Consider the following 15,684-nt stretch of genomic DNA (forward strand, 5'->3'; position numbering starts at 1 on the left):
GGGCGTGTGTGGAGTGAAGGGATAAAAGTGATATCTCATTTCCTATGTCCCATCCGAGACCTGATCAGTACTTCCGAGACAGGATCGTTATTTTCTCTCTGAAAATGATCAACAAATAAGAAAGAAAAAAAGACATGAGCGCATCTGGGTATAGATTCGCGAGGGTGGCATAGAGCCCTTCGTACTTGCTTTTGATCTAGACTTTGCTGGCGTGTGTAGCCTCGCTATACCAAGATAGGATGGTCATGCATACAGAGAGAGAGGACTTGGACCTCTTATTCGAGGATGACGGGGGCGGATACCAACAGGATCTCTTGTGATGGGCCGACGTGCCAGCAAATACCACCGCCAGCACACCTTGACACCCCCCTCCCTTTCTCTGGGATGCCCACCCCTCGGGCGCACTGCATAACAAGTATCACACCTACTAAAGTATTCGCTCCTCTTGACTGCTTTTTCCTGAGTTCCCGTAAGCAATTGTGTGGGGACCCCAAACTGGGTTTTTTCTTCTGTTTTCCATCTTCTTCTCATGGAAGCCTTGGGTGCCGTTGCCGATCAGTCCAGTGTGATCGCCTTCTTGTCCGCCAAAAATAGACAAACTAGTATTTCCCGACCTTTGCAACGTACATATCTCAATCTGGCACATCGCAGCGGGTATTTCCTCATCAAAAACCGATCTTTCAGAAGAGAGGTGTGGAGACCGGGGTCCTAAACCGGGTCGCTGGGAATTGCCGGCGCCTTACTTATCACTCACACTGCTCTCTTCCCTCTCGTTCTCTTCTCTTTCTCTCTCTCACACTAGGTGTGTAAGGGAGAGAGTGCACTGTCCAGGGAGTGTCTTGACGATACGTAATGAAGCAGAGGGGTTGCATTTTGTGGGGCCGAAGCGAAGGAGACATCCGAATCCCCACGCCATACTTCTCATATACTCTCCTTTGCCTCATCCTCCTATCGGATTCTCAGCTACTAGGTTTACATAATTAGCATGTAAATAAAAGTATCAAAAGAAATGAGCAATAAGAAAAGAAGGCGTTCTATAATTGCGTCAGAATAGAAATGCATTCTGTTATGCCGGAAAAAGCAAGCCATCTTGACAATAGACAGACAAACAGATATCAGCATGCATTCATTATTGACCCATGTCGAAAGTCTATTTTGATCCTGTCCGTTGGATGATTTCCAGTTGAGGTGGGCCTGTGGCTTGAAGACGCGGCCTCTCAATGGCAAAGTAGGCTCCCAAATCGAGCTCAAGTCAAGAAAAACTAAGTATAATGTGTCAGCCCACCCTTGTCCCCGGATCTATGCCCGCTCTAGCCCAACCATAAGAGTTTATGTGGCATACAAGGTGGGGAATGAGAGCTTGATCTTGCATAAGTGAGGCGAGTCGAGTGTGAGCGATCCCCTACGTGTTGTGCTCACCTCCTCCTGCTGCTGATGATCATCTTTGCTGGGTCTTCTTCGTTTGAAGAGAGCCAACGTGGTTACTGGCTGTAACGACCTTTACCAAGTAACTCGAGCTACTTTGAGTGCTATAGCAACTGTACAAGAGACCATACCTACTTAATTAGCTAGAGGGTGTTTCTGGTTGAGCTGCCTAGACTCTATTGATATTTTTGCCCACCCCTCTCATGTTCCTTCTCTCAGCTTGACCTGATGTACATTGTGTTTTGGCTGCGGCTGAAAGCCACAGCATCCACATAAACTTTAAAGTACACACAACAAGTCGATCTATCACTTGACACTCCTGAACACCTCCTCAGAAGAGAATATTACCATATTAGGATAATGACAAACCTGTACATGTTAGGTTAGAGTTGTGATTCTTGCCAAACTTGCATGATGGCATCAAGTTTCTGAGAGCTCTGACCCACCCTGTAGATGTCAACTGCTATCCGGGATGGCAGACCCATTGTGTGATTGTGACCATCTTTACAAGGCCTAGGAGGAGGCTGAAGGCGGTACTCTCGACCTCACTCCACACACACTCCATGTTTAAGAGGAACTAGAACCTCATCTTGACAATCGAAATCATCATCGTGACATCAGGCCTCGTGAGATGCTTGATAAGTCCTTTATCTAATACGAGGTCTACCACCCCCACGTTGTCTCTCTGCTCATCAGGCATGATACTTGAATACTTCACTGTGCTGCACTGGCCTCCTGAGGTCTCTGCCCGTCTGCATTCGCAAGGACATGCACAGTGTAGTGCCCAACTCTTGTCGTGACTTATACCCAAATGTCTTGTCAACACAACCCTGTATCATGCAGGTTAGAAGCAGTTCGTGTCTGCAGGTCTGCCCTCGAGGTAGCAGTGGCTAGTTCTGCATAGACAGAAATTGATTTTTGCTTTTCCCTTCGCCTTGGTTTCTCAATCTTCAGCAAGCCCTGTTATTTCTCTTGGGTATAAAATCTTGCCTCCTTCCCGGGTCTTTGCTGCTTCGTCAAGGCTATTGTCTACAAGCTTCGACATCTGGTTGACAGATGTTAGTCTTTGAGCATTGACAGCAACAAAGCTTGGTAAGTCTGGTTTAATTACTCCTACTCAGTCACTGTAATTGTCATCAATGTTTCATTCCAAAGCACAACATGGGCTCTGCATTACCAGGAGATCCTGAGTCTCTGTACTTATTGATTGGCTTCCATCACAATTTAAAATCAACACCGGCGCTCTCTGCAGTGTCGGGTGCTCTTCGATGCCATCTGTACCCTCACAAGCACCACTGTCTTGGCTGTTGTTCACTACCTCAGTGGACCTACCTCTGTCACATCCACTCGTTCAACCCTCAATCAGGACTTGTATAGCCTCTGGACCTACCCTTGTTTCTCTCTCTTTCAAATGCTGCGTACTTCTTTTCGCCCATCAACGAGCCTCTGTGGCTGGTTTCAGTGACACGCTCAACTATCTCACCGTTGCTTTCTTTATCTCGTTCTTTTTGTCCGAACCCACCCGGGCCTGATACTGGTTTCCGTCCGTTGAAATCGAGTTTACCTTCCTGTTTGTCCTTGAGCATAAGTGTCCACTGACCGACTCTGGTGAAGGTACCAATCATCTCAGAGCGGGTTTTCGCACCAACAAGACACAAGGCTTTCCTGAAAAGAAAGCAACAGAAACCTGACCAGGAACTCCCTGGTTTGGAAACAGCAACAAATTCCCTATCTGGCATCTACAACAGCCTGGGTACGTCTTCCCCCATCTCCTCGCCCCGCCTCACCACCTGACCTAATTACTTCCTAACTGCACTACATCACCCTTCTCTCCTCTTGAATGATGCACTGCCTGTCGTTCTTTGGACGACGCAGTGAAAGTGCTTCTTATCGCCTTTGCTGGCAGCTTGTGCGACGTATACTTGTACTGGCATGGCGCAAGTCGGTCAAGACGGAACGCCGTGCAGCATCTTGCAGCAGGTCAATAAGAGGCAAACCAGCGGTGAGAGGGTCTGGAGTGAATTTCACTCGCTGGCACCTCTGACAGTCAGGCAGGTGGCAGACTTGCTGCATGGTATTTTACGCTACATGACGGAGCAGGTGACATCAACCTTGAAGAAGGAGGACGAAGGAACTAATTGATGTCAAGATGGAGATCTGAAGACTGCCTGACTGGCTAACTATATCAATACGCATAGGGGATACCGAAAATGTCTGACGGTCGCCATAAGTCTGTCTGCAAGCATAAATGCTCGCCTGAGCTGCACGCCTACTTTGAAAGGATCTTGATCGCTATCACTGGCGATTTTTTTCAAGCCCTGCCGCTTTCTTGTCGCCAGAAAATCATCAGTGCAGTTCTCAAGGTTGAAGACACGGTTGACGAGAACATGATAGAAATTAATAGTATCAAGGAGGCAAGCTCATTTTTCTCCTTTTCAGCCCTCCACCGTCGTCCAGTGCCCATCCTATGTTCCTTAGGCCACGACTTGGGTCCCCCATCTCCCAAAGGGGATGATAATCAATTACTTACAAATTCCTTCTCTCCCTCTAGGAGATGGATGACCTTCCCAACGCCTCAGGAAGTGGCCCCGAGGACATGTTCATTACGACCTCCGGACCAGTGTCCCCAGCCCTCGCCCTCGTCGACTCCCAAGACTCTGTTGGCGAACATTCCGCTGTGTCCCTTCCTTCTGGTGGAAACCAGCAGAATATCTCCAGCAGCGTCATCAAATTGGCCTCTGGAACGTCTGGCAGCCAGGAGACAGGTACCCCCAGCGTTCCGCCTATGATCAGCCCTCTGTCTGATACCTTCCTTGAGGAGCTCGAGTTCGGCATGTTGATGACCAATCATACTCCTCTTCACAAGGTGGAAGACAGTCATGACCTGAGTCCGACCTCTGTCAAGATGGAGGACACTGACAATCTACCTACGGCTCTTTTCAAGATGGAAATCATCCACGACCTACCAATGGAACCTCTCAAGAAAGAAGACACTCAAGGCCTGCCTATGACTCCTATTAAGATGGAGGACGTCCATGACCTTCCCATGATGCCTTCTAGTCAGGAGAGCATAAACTACGGCTTATCGTTGCTTGATGGGACACTATCTCCAGAGAATATCCACTTCAAGGCTCCTGCGAGCCCTCAGGAGATACCAAGCTCTGACCAATACGAGTCAAGCGCGTTCACCTTCAGTGACCCTGCCGAGGAATACTTTTCCTCCAGGAGCCAAGTGATGGTGTCGAGCCCATTTCCCTCTCCCTCCACTTTCCCCAGCCAGGAGGCTGGCCAGGCACACGACGGCACGGGCGATAGCCATCTGGAAGAAGTTGGGGCCGACTTGGGTGCCCACGACGACCAACTTGCTCGCCTTTCTGGTCTGGGACAATGTCGCCATCTACCCTCTACCCTTCTTCATGTCGAGAGTACTGGAGGCCAGGAAACAAGGGATTCCACCGAAAGCGACTCCCATGGAGTAGACGCCATCGTGGCTGGTCTGAACGAGAACGAGAACCTGCAGCAGAATGGACTACAAAGCAACAGCAGTCCCCCAGCCCACAACCCATCCGCCCAACCAAGCCGCCTTCGATGGCAGGGCAGACCCACCAACTGCAACAGAGCTCGAGCAGCCGCCGTCAGACGTCTCCGCCGTCTCCGACACTCCCTTCCCGGCCGAAACGAGCCTGGGTTCGTGCCATTCGGTTCTGAGGGCGTGGCCAGCGCCGCCCAGGGGAACCGCTGGCCGATCGATCGACGTCTCATGGAGCAGATTATTGCGGCGGAGCGCGGCGTCGGCGTCGAGGGCGAGTACGGCCGACGGGTCGGGCTGAGCTACAAGGCTATCAAGGGCAAGTATGACGAGTGGAAATCGGCCGAGTCTACTCTGCGGGGTATCAAGCGCTGCTACCAGCTTCCCAAGGAGCATCGCGAGCGCAAGCCTACCTGGGGACCTGAGCACGTACGTAAGAAAATCTTTTCTTCTCTTTCCTTCTCTCATCACCACTAAAATGCCCCTTGTGTGAGTCCGACCGTTCTACGCAGCTATATAGGCCACAGCCGTTTCCAGTCAGCGGGGAGTGGTCACTCCTTTTAGCTGTCGCATACCTCTTGCTTATATCTAGCGCCCATTTATCATGGTGGTTCTTATTTTACTTTGTTAAAACACGAATTGAATGTGTATGTGATTAACATTGAACTTGTTCCTCCAGCGGGAAGCACTCGTCCACGCTGTGCCGCTCTACACAGGCATAAACGGCAAGATCTCATGGCTTGCGGTGGCCAAGTACATCAAAGAGCACACTGGCAAACCGTTCGGCGTGGGGACGGTGGCTAAGGAATATAATCGTCTTCCCCAAGACGAAAAGTGCATCAAATGTGAAGACAAGGTGACTACGCAAGAGCTAGGAAAGGCGGAGGATGAAGATTACAGTGGTGATGATGAAGATGGCATGATTGATGTTGAAGAGAATGATGGTGATGATGAAGATGGCATGATTGATGTTGAAGAGAATGATGATGATGATGAAGAAGGCTATATCAATTAAGGTGAGTTTCTCTTCTGATCTCTTTGATGATGAGCTCCACAGTCCCGGAACAAGAGCCTCTCTTCTGGCCTCACAGGAAGGCCCACGATGACGATGACTTCGTTGGTGCCGCAGGCCAACCTGACACAGGAGACATGCTATCAGTCTAGCTGTACTGCTCATACTGACTCACCTTGTTTTACTAAGGGAACTCTTGATCATATCATTTGATAACACAGTCATACAACAGTTGAACTATCCCTAAGGTGTGCCATACTTAGGGCTGGAACAGGGAAACTCAAAGCCAGGGCACAGCAGATATGTTGGCGCTGAAGAATCATTCTTCAACAAGAGTTGAGCAGGATAGGAATCATGCAGAAAGACTGATTGGGGTCAATGATGTTATTGAAATTTCCTTCACGGCTCAATCAGGAAGAACGTCCTGTCAGACAACAGTGACGTCTATTGAGCAATACAACGCACAGAAACTGATCGATTTGATCAATCACTGAAAGGGACACAAGCCCACTTTCTCTCACACTGCAATCCCAATCTTACCCAAAATCTCCCACAACTGTAAAGGGTCATTCCGTAAAGCATCCCACTGCCCCTGCGTCTTCACCAGCGCTGTCCCAGCCAGCAGTGTCCCGTTCAGCGCCAACTTGCCCATCTCCCTACCTTCTTCCTCTTCCTCCCCCTCCTTCCTCCTCCTATCCAGCACAACAGACCCTTCTGCTGTCCTAGGACAGAGCACCATCGCATCCCTAGTCAGCGCCATGTTATAACTGATCCTCGCTTCTACTCCGTCCGATGCCCTGTCCTCATCATCGACATCCGTAGGGACCTGCCCTTGCCCAGCAGCCTCACATGCTTTCCTGTATAGCCGCAGATACGCAGCGCGCAGGTCCTTGGCCTCCATATCCGGGCGCAGACGTTCCCCAAAGACCAGGAACGGCAGCTTCGGCCCCTCCCCTCCCCCATCATCTCCTGCCCTCACAAGCTTATCCGCAAGGACATCCCAACTCGTGCCTGCAGCATCAGCAAGTCCCTCCCGCATACTCGCGACCGGCAGCAGCTGGAGGTGCCTGTGTGGCTGGCTGGCCCCGCTGTGCTCTCCACAGTTGAAGAACGCAAACAGCCCTTTTTGGTTCTTCCCTTCTTCCTCCTCCTCCTCCTTCCTCTCCTTGCCCTCCTCGTCGCCTGCTATTGTCGCCCTTCTTGGCGGGTATTCATGATATGCGCGTATACAGGCATACGTAGCCGCCAGGTCGTCCGCATCGAGGAGGTGTGTCTGGTGCTTGAACGTTCGTGTGATGAGGAGGAAGTGCTCGGGGACAATGGCGAACTTGTTGAGAACGAGGATGTGGTCTGGCTCGAGGCGGGTGATGATCAGGGCTGGAGGAGGGTCCTCGAAGGGGTTGAAGGGCTTGTTGGCGTGCTCTTTGGAGGAGGGCGGTGATTTCGGCTTGTTCGCTAGAGAGGGCGCGAAGCGGAGTTGAATCTGGCGTTGAGAAGGGATGGTGTGTCAGCTGGCAAACACAAGGCTGGAGATCAAGGGGTCTACAGGAAGTGGAGACCCCATCTCGTGAAGCAACAACATACCGGAGTCGAAGCGGCGGGCGTCAGGACGGCGACCTGCGTGGGGTAAAAGTTGACATCGTCATTGGCTTTGGCCTTGTTGAAGGTTGTCCTCACAAGGTCGGGGAGGTTGACAGGAACCTTGACTGGCGACATCTCTACCCTACTGACAGCTGCTGCTGCGTTCTCCTTTCACTAGGGAGGCGTCGTGATGAGCAGTTTGCTAATGATACGGTCGAATTGGTTTGGGGCTGGCATGTGAAATCGAGAGAGAGAAAGAGCATGTCAAGGGGTGTATGAAATGACGTAAGCGGGGCAAGGTGTCCCTCATGCTCTCCCAAGGAAAGAAAGATCACAGTGTGGTATGCTCTCCAATACAAAACATCATTTGAATATGTATATTATGGATTGATATAAAATCCGTGATCAAAACCACACAAGGGCCACATCGTATTCATCCAACATCTAGTCTCCTCTTTTTCCATTGCACATTCTTGTTTTATATTCCAGGCAATCCCACAACACCTCGCAAGGGAGGAACAAACCTCGGCACGAAGTAGACAGCGTAGAGTCCCGTCAGCGCAACCAGAAGACCAGTAAACTGAATTATAATTGTTATTGTCAGTGATCATGATGGGAGCGTTATTTGGAACAAGGATTTGGAAAATGTAGTCTTGTAGGGAAGACTTACCTTCTCGAACCATGTGTGAAAGAAAATCGCCGTCATGAGGAGCATCCACCAGCTCAGAACAACAACTGCGCTCGCAATCTTGCCGCCCAGCCCCAACGCATCCCAGGCGCCCGCCAGCCGGTGTTCAGCAGTCGTGGCAAACCTCTCAGCCTCGACAGTGGCGCTCTTGACCGCCCCGTCGATCATGACTACGCTGCGCTCGTCACGCACCGACACCGGGCCCGCAGAGCCCCGGCGCCAGTGGTCAAGGAACACCCAGCCGACCTCCTGGACCAGGAAATAGCTTCCCAGCACAAGCAAAAAGACGTGCCCGCTGATATCGTGACCTCCGCGCCACTTCCCGCCCGCCGCCTTGCACGCCACGCCCGTCACGAAGTCTGAGCCGCTCGCGTCGCCCGCCTCGATTTTCATGTCCACTATCTCGCACTTGCCCCCTGTATACCGAAAACTCCTGTCGATGATGGCCGGGCCGAAGCACCACTGCGTAACCAGCACCCACCACGTGGTCACCAGCCCCCACCGCAACAGGGCGCGTGCCCGCCTCTGCGTGGTAGCCGTGGCCGGGTGCGTAAGCAGGAAGATGAAGAAGGCCAGCGACACCCAGCCCCAGCCGCGCTTGACGAAGAAGACATTGAAGATGTTGCTTTTGCGCGCAAAGTACGAGGGCGAGAAGGCCGGGTCCTGCGAGTGCGCCTGCAGGGTGGCATCGTACGGGGCGTTGCGCACCGTGGGCGACAGCAGGGAGAAGAGCGTGCCGAAGGTCAGAAGGACGGGGTAGGCCAGGAGCAGGAGCGCCTCGATCGGCGTCGGGAGGAAGGGCGGGTTGCGCGACGACGAGGACGAGGACGTGGTCGTGCTCGGAAGAAAGGAGGAGGCCGCGGTGCCGTTCGACTGGGATGTCATCTTGGACCGAGCTCGGGTGTTGGCTGCTGGAGGCGAGTCCATGACGAAGATGAAAGAGAAGGAGGAGGGAAGAAAAGGTAGTCAAATAAGAGAGATTGGCTAACTGGACACCCAGCAGCGGCGTGGTCCTGAGCACAATCTGGTCTTGGGTGATGTAGTATGAGCAGAAGAAGAAGAAGACAATGCTTCCAAGGCTCACAGGCCATATAGAACAACTGGTCTGTCCGTCTTGTCGTGGTGCAGGACAGACTCGTGCCGCCTATTGTAGGTGGAAATTTTGGGCCAGCAATGCACCTGGTCGGTCAAGGTACACACACGCACATCCACCACCCAAGCTATGACGTTGTCAGAAATGTGAGCAGGGTTGTCTAGGGCCATTAGGGTCTTGGTTCCCAGGTGTGCCTGCCGTTGACGCCCTTGATGCATGCATCATACGAACTAACAGTAGCACTAAGACAGTTACATAGGGCAATCTTAGGGGGTTTTGACTTAACACCCAGAGGGCCGCCTAGGACCAATATTCTAGATCTGAAGACAGGACAAAACATGCAAGTCACAAGTATCACCTGCTTACTTTATCCTATCACGGTCAACATCACAAGCTTGAGAAATTTGACACTCAGAAGACGCACTTTTTGAGAACAGATCCATTATCAATCCATGTTCTGCTATTTCTTCTATGTACCACTGGGTTCCTTACACCCAATTTGTGAAAGCAGTAATGCCTTACTCTTTCCTCCCTTTCTACTGTTCCATTTGTCTCCAATGTTTTCCATGTTTGCGAATTGGTATCTTCCTCTCCCTGAACCAGAACTCCTGCTCATGCGCAAAAGAAACTAAACACCAAAAAAAAAAAAAAAAAAAAGGATGAATGGCCACCGTGGAGACCAATCCATACTTGTTAAAAAGAAGTGAAAAAGTGAAAGTCCTCCTTAATCAGGTCGTCATCTGGGCCTTGGCCGCAGCCATGGATCGGTTGGACCTATGGCAGGCCGAGGTAGAATCCGACGAGATGGAGGTCGTCGGGGACGGAGCACCGGTGCTCGTACCGCCGACAGTGTGGCCACCACTACTGCTTACGACCACGGAGCCATTACCGCCAGGTGGAGCAGCCTATGCCGAGCTGGCAAAGTAGGACAGAGTGGCGCAGTAGGTGTTGCGGTTGTCACTGTCCAGGGCCTTGCTCTCGCCGTCGACCGTCAGCATGTTGACGGAGGCCTTGGTCGACAGGCCAAAGATGTGGGCGGCGCTGCTCTCAATGGACACCATGTTCTGCTGGCACGACTCGGTCTCAAGGCAGGTCTGCTCGTAGTTGTCAAAGAACGAGTACAGCCCGGCGCCGTAGACATAGACGTCATCAGAGTTGACGATGCGAAGTCCCCAGGTGCGGGCGCAGTTGGCCTCGGTACACGAGGCAAAGGACGGGTCGTTGTACGTGGCGTTGGTGGGGAAGGGCGTGGTGGCATTGGGGTTGCCTTGCATGTAGGCCGTCTCGGTCTGGATCAGCGACATGTAGATGGCGCTGGCGTTGTTGACCTGGTAGTTGTACAGCTGCGAGTGCTCGGCGGCGGTGCCGTACATCCAGACGGGGCCCGACGACTCGATCAGCACGCCGCGGCCGTTGTAGATGTCGATCTGCTGCGAGTCGGCGCCCAGCTCGAGGTCGTGGTCCGCCACCCAGAACCATGTGTTCTCCAGGTAGACGTTGGACGCCGACTCGGTGATGTGCATCAGCATGAAGGCACCCTCGCACGCCGCGTTGGCGCTGTGCGTCACGTTGGGGTTCTTGGCGCACTGCGCCGAGAGGAGCTCGGTGCCAGCAGAGCCGCCAATGCGGGCGTGGACGTCCCACATGCCAGCGGCGCCGTTGGATGAACCCTTCATGTTCCACTCGATCATGATGGCACCAGGCGCGGCGCCCAGGGTCTCAAAGACCATGTCGGACATCTCGACCGCGCCCTCATCGCCAGGCTCGCCCACCTGGAAGACGGGCTTGGGGTTGCTCATGTCGTTGAAGGAGGTGCCCTTGGCCATGATCATGGGCCACACCTCACCCGTCATCTTGATGTTCTTGGTGCCGGGGACCTTGATGGTGTCGGTGACGACGTACGCGCCGTGGTCGAAGAAGATGACCTGGCCGTCGGTGGCATTGTTCAGGATGGCCTGGATGGCGGCGGTGTCATCGGTGGAACCATCACCCTTGGCACCGTTGGCCTTGACGGAGACGAAGCTCGAGGCGTCGAGGGTCTCGTACTGGGGCTTGCTGCGGGTAAAGACGGTGCCGTCCGAGTTGAGGAGGGAGGCAGGCTTGGTGGTGTTGGAGGCGATGGCCTTCTGGACGGCAAGGCCGCTGCCGCTCTGGTACGAGTTGCCCTGCACGAAGTTGCTGACGACCTGGTTGCCAGCGAGGACGGTCGAGCCGGACATGGCGTCCTTGATGGCAATGTCGACATTGGTGGACATGTCAACGTTGTCGATGATCAGGGTGCCGTTGGTGCTGGACTCGGTGGTCAGGTACGAGGTGTTGACACCGAGCTGGGTGTTGCTGATCTTGGAGTCCAGGAACAGCACAGAGCCGACAGTCTGGGACGAGGCGCCGTTGGCCATGTCCAGGCCGACGGTGCAGCTGTCGATGGTGACATCCTTGAGGGTCCAGGCCCAGTTCCAGTTCATGTAGATGGCGGTCTGGCAGCCGTTGAAGGTCAGGTTGCGGGTGGTGAACTGCTGGTTGCCCAGGAAAGCACCGATGCCGCCACCATTGAAGGTCAGGTCGCTCATGAACCCACCAGACCCGTTGTCCATGAAGATGCCCTTCTGCATGTTGGTCGTGCCGCCGTCAGTGCGCATGGTGAAGACGATGTTCTGCAGCGAGGTGGCCTGGGCGACCTGCCAGTGAATGCAAGCACCCTCGGTGACGGGCTGGGCGGTGATGTCGATCTCAAAGTTGCGCACCTGGCGGAAGAAGTTGTTCTGGTTGACCCACCAGTTGCTACCGTCGTCCTCGTACGGGTCCGAGTCGATCACGGCCATGCCAGTGAAGGCGGCAGAGGCCTTGAGGGTGGGCGGGTTGGTGGCATCGCCAATGAGCTGGGTGAAGTAGTACTGGATGACGGGCGTGCTGACGAGGTAGGTTCCGGCAGGGAAGTAGACCACAGCCGGTGTGACGGTGGAGGACTGGCAGTCCAGGCCACACCTGCCACCGGCGGAGATGGCAGCGTTGATGGCCGCAGTGTCATCGGTGGTTCCGTCACCCACGGCGCCGTAGTCCTTGACGTTACGGTAGATGGTGTAGGTTGTGTTGCCCTGGAAGGGAGAAGATCCCAGACCCTGGGACAGGACAGTGGGCAGCCAGTAGCCCGAGGAGGAGGTGGTGGAGGTGGTGGTAGCCTGGGGAGCGGGTGCCGCCAGAGCAGGCAGGGCCAGCAGCAGGCACGAAGCCAGCCTGTTGAAGATCATCTTGGGGGGATGTAGCACAGCTAATCGTCGATGTCTTGTCTTTTTTTGGTTTTATGGACGACTGGTAAAATGGTTGTGTATGACGTCTGAAAATGTGGTTCTATTAGTAAAAACGAAAAGACTCGAAAGAGAATCTGTCAAAGACCTGAAGGAGGGTGTGTCGTCTTGCTTCCTGAAGCTCAGATATATGTGGTAGAAAAAAGGTGGTAGAACAGAACACAAGACTGTAAAAGCCTGAATTAGGGGATGGGTGCTTTATGAGGCTTGTAAGGTTGACAATAGACATTGTTCTCATGATAGTGAGTTGAGGATGTGGGTGATCAAGAGCCAAGCAGTGACAAATAAATTGCAAGCCCATTGCAAGCAATTTCAGTGCCACTAGACACCGATGACCAATTTGTTCTTGTTCTCATTGTAAGATGAATTGTGACACCCATCAACGTCGAGGTTTTTTGGTTCTCACTGCTGAAACAAACAATGAGAGCAGACTTGGTGCCTTGAACAATGGACAGCCACAACCCATGCTCCCCCCCCCCCCCCCACAAGGCAGCTTTGTTCAATGTCGTCGCTGTCTTCGAATGTGTGCTAAGGGTATAAAAAAAAAAAGATAGGAAGTAGAATCTGTTTTACTCACTGTGTCGAGGATAGGAGTGATGGCACGGAAGAAGAGGAAAATGATGCAGGTTATTGCTGTTCAGATTTTTGAGCTGGCGGTCAACAGGTCAAGGCCAACGAGGCTGGGGAGAAAGAAGAAGAAAAAAGGATACGGCCAGGTTGGACGGAAAGAATGAATGAATGGTTGACTCTCAGAGCTACCCTGAAGATGAAAAAAAGAAAGTATGTTTGGTAAAATGGAAGATGAATGAAGATCAAAACGGAATGGAAGAAAAGAGAAAGGAAAAGGTCAGGTAGAAGTAGATGTAGTAGAAGTCGAGAGAGGGTTCGATCAAAAACCTGGTGTTTTGATATGGGTACGTACCGTGGTACCTTAGGACTACCTAGTAATTGGTGTGCTAGCAGATTTACCGTTGCAGGGGGATCCCGTACCATAGCACTACGGGAAACATCAATAGGCGCCACAGGGGGCCAGGGTGCCATGACACATCAGTACTAGTGTGGTAGTATGCAGGTACCGCGCGCGACACTGCAGAGCTCACCGTGGCCACTCAACCACTACACAACCTCGGGCGCTCCTACCCACGCCTTGATTTTTCTTCCAAGGGTCAGTCGCTGCTGCCATAAAGCCTCCCACGCTCTACCTTGTCCTTCTTGCCCTTATCCTGGAACCCTGTCTCTCTTATTCTCTTCTTTTATTTTATGTTTGTTTCGGTCCTGTGTTTCCCTTCTTTGGCACGGACAGTCAGTCGTCCGAGCATGAGTAGCATCCACAGCGTCCCCCCCCCCCACCCCACGCGCCCTCGACCTGGGCGGCCAACCATATATGCATAACCTTCCTATGGTGGCCTTGCTTCGCCTGCGTCTTGAGGCTCTTCTGGGCACATAGGCTGTATTCGGGACTATCTGGTCAGTGGTCTGCTATACGTGGGCCGCCCAATCGATACAAGCAAGCCCCCTACCGTGACCTACCGAGTGAACGAGTCCCGTTCGTCATCAACGCCCATAGCAACTATACACGCTCAATGAAGTAGGCGGTCAAAGAGACAGTCCAGAAGCAATATGAGAATACGATCCCGGAGAGTCAGTCAGTCAGCCCCCCCCCCCCGCCGGGTACGGTCAAGGAGGACAGACCTCGGGAGTTCTCTAGAGCACACGACATTGGACAGACGATGCATAATGGATCGTCCAAGCCCCATAACGATTAGCGGGGAGAATCGAATCTTGCCCTCTGAGCCAAGACTCGTGCTCGAGAAGTCTAAAGTTGGGACGGGCTGGGATCACAAGGGGGCCAAAGGGGGAGGTTGAACACTGGAACCTCAACGGAGAATGTGTTCCTGTCGAATCGTTCACGACGTGCGAGGGCGTTGATGTTTCAAGCCGTCCTACTAACCGCGAATGGCAAAGTACCCATCACGCTAACAAGGTTGGCAGTGAGTGGTTGGGCAACCCAACTTTACCCGCCTTGGGGAGGGTTGCATTTTCCCCTGAGAAGTCAGAGAGGCAAAAAGAGCACATCCCTCTCTGGTTCACACTCTCTCTCTTTTTACTATGCATCACACAGTGATTCATCAGCGACATCTGAGCACGACTCACAACCTCAGTCAGGCCTGGCAAGTTGTTAGTCTGCACAGTACAACAGCGCCACAACAGTACGAGTCGTCATCCCTGTGTTCGGTGCCAGCAGCTCCAGGGCTGCCTATTTTATTGCCGGCCAATACCTACCCCTGCTGTGCTAGCGCCTCGATGGGATGGCCAGATAGGCTCGAGTGATCTGGTTCAAAGCAATGCTGTCCTGAAACATTTGTCCCGAGCAGGGGGGGCACAGCGCCCATTTAGCGCCCGTCGGACAGTTTATAGCCGTGGTGCCGTGGTGGATGGGTGGGTGTGTGTGTGTGTGTGTGTGTGTGTGTGTGTGTGCCTTGTGCATCCAGAACGCCTTGTGGACCACTGCCAGAGTACGTGGGTGAGTGGGTGGCGGGTTGAAAATCAGGACTTGTCGAAACAAGTGTCAATGCTTCCCTATTCCGTCCATTTTCGTCCCTTTTTTCTTCTTCTTTTTTTCCGCCCCCGACGCGCCGTGATACTCTTGAACATCAACCTTGAGCCTCCCCGAGATCAAGTGGCTGATAGATTGGACTGATCTACAATGGATTTGAAGGGCTCGAAGGGACTGAATCTTCCCGGGCTTCATCCGCGGGATTAACCACCCACTCTCATGGCAGGGTCTTCTGCACCTGCTCACTGCGAAGGGCTGGGCTCATCCTGGAATCATCTTGAAGCTCAGTTCTCCTATCCATAGGCTAGTTCTTTGGAAGAGCTGCTGTCCTGTCGCTTTTTCCGAATCGAGGGACAGATCGTCTTTGTTTGGTGCAGTTTGGCTGGTTCTGGGGCTGCAATCCGCATGTTTCAAACCCGAGGCCCCACTCAGCCCTCTACAATCCAGAACTGATTCGACGACGCCGTTCAGACGGACTGAGTATCGAAACGCTG

At 52.9% G+C, this 15,684-nt stretch overlaps 4 protein-coding genes across 4 annotated transcripts; 1 reads left to right on the forward strand and 3 right to left on the reverse strand.

Moving 5' to 3' along the window:
* Nucleotides 1-3,979: 3,979 nt before the first annotated feature.
* Nucleotides 3,980-5,969, forward strand: M406DRAFT_66015 (uncharacterized protein; the record flags this gene model as incomplete). Its single annotated transcript, XM_040924963.1, has 2 exons — nt 3,980-5,383; nt 5,634-5,969. 2 exons carry the CDS (start codon nt 3,980-3,982, stop codon nt 5,967-5,969), a joined length of 1,740 nt encoding a protein of 579 aa, XP_040780485.1.
* A 344-nt stretch (nt 5,970-6,313) lies between these two features.
* On the reverse strand, nt 6,314-7,755 carry M406DRAFT_354040 (HIT-like protein). Its single transcript, XM_040922813.1, has 2 exons — nt 7,551-7,755; nt 6,314-7,449 (listed from the first exon to the last, which is right to left on the reverse strand). Exons 1-2 carry the CDS (start codon nt 7,680-7,682, stop codon nt 6,484-6,486), a joined length of 1,098 nt encoding a protein of 365 aa, XP_040780486.1. The 5' UTR covers nt 7,683-7,755; the 3' UTR covers nt 6,314-6,483.
* Nucleotides 7,756-7,910: 155 nt separating this feature from the next.
* On the reverse strand, nt 7,911-9,126 carry M406DRAFT_270451 (uncharacterized protein). Its single transcript, XM_040918080.1, has 2 exons — nt 8,218-9,126; nt 7,911-8,127 (listed from the first exon to the last, which is right to left on the reverse strand). The coding sequence occupies exons 1-2, from the start codon at nt 9,118-9,120 to the stop codon at nt 8,026-8,028; spliced, it is 1,005 nt and encodes a 334-aa protein (XP_040780487.1). The 5' UTR covers nt 9,121-9,126; the 3' UTR covers nt 7,911-8,025.
* Nucleotides 9,127-9,762: 636 nt separating this feature from the next.
* Nucleotides 9,763-13,402, reverse strand: M406DRAFT_86371 (family 55 glycoside hydrolase). The gene is made up of 2 exons (XM_040926077.1): nt 13,211-13,402; nt 9,763-12,662 (listed from the first exon to the last, which is right to left on the reverse strand). The coding sequence occupies exon 2, from the start codon at nt 12,574-12,576 to the stop codon at nt 10,234-10,236; it is 2,343 nt and encodes a 780-aa protein (XP_040780488.1). The 5' UTR covers nt 12,577-12,662; nt 13,211-13,402; the 3' UTR covers nt 9,763-10,233.
* Between the last annotated feature and the right edge of the window lie 2,282 nt (nt 13,403-15,684).

Source organism: Cryphonectria parasitica (genome assembly GCF_011745365.1).
Source record: "Cryphonectria parasitica EP155 unplaced genomic scaffold M406scaffold_1, whole genome shotgun sequence".
In the NCBI taxonomy this organism is placed as follows: Eukaryota; Fungi; Ascomycota; class Sordariomycetes; order Diaporthales; family Cryphonectriaceae; genus Cryphonectria; species Cryphonectria parasitica.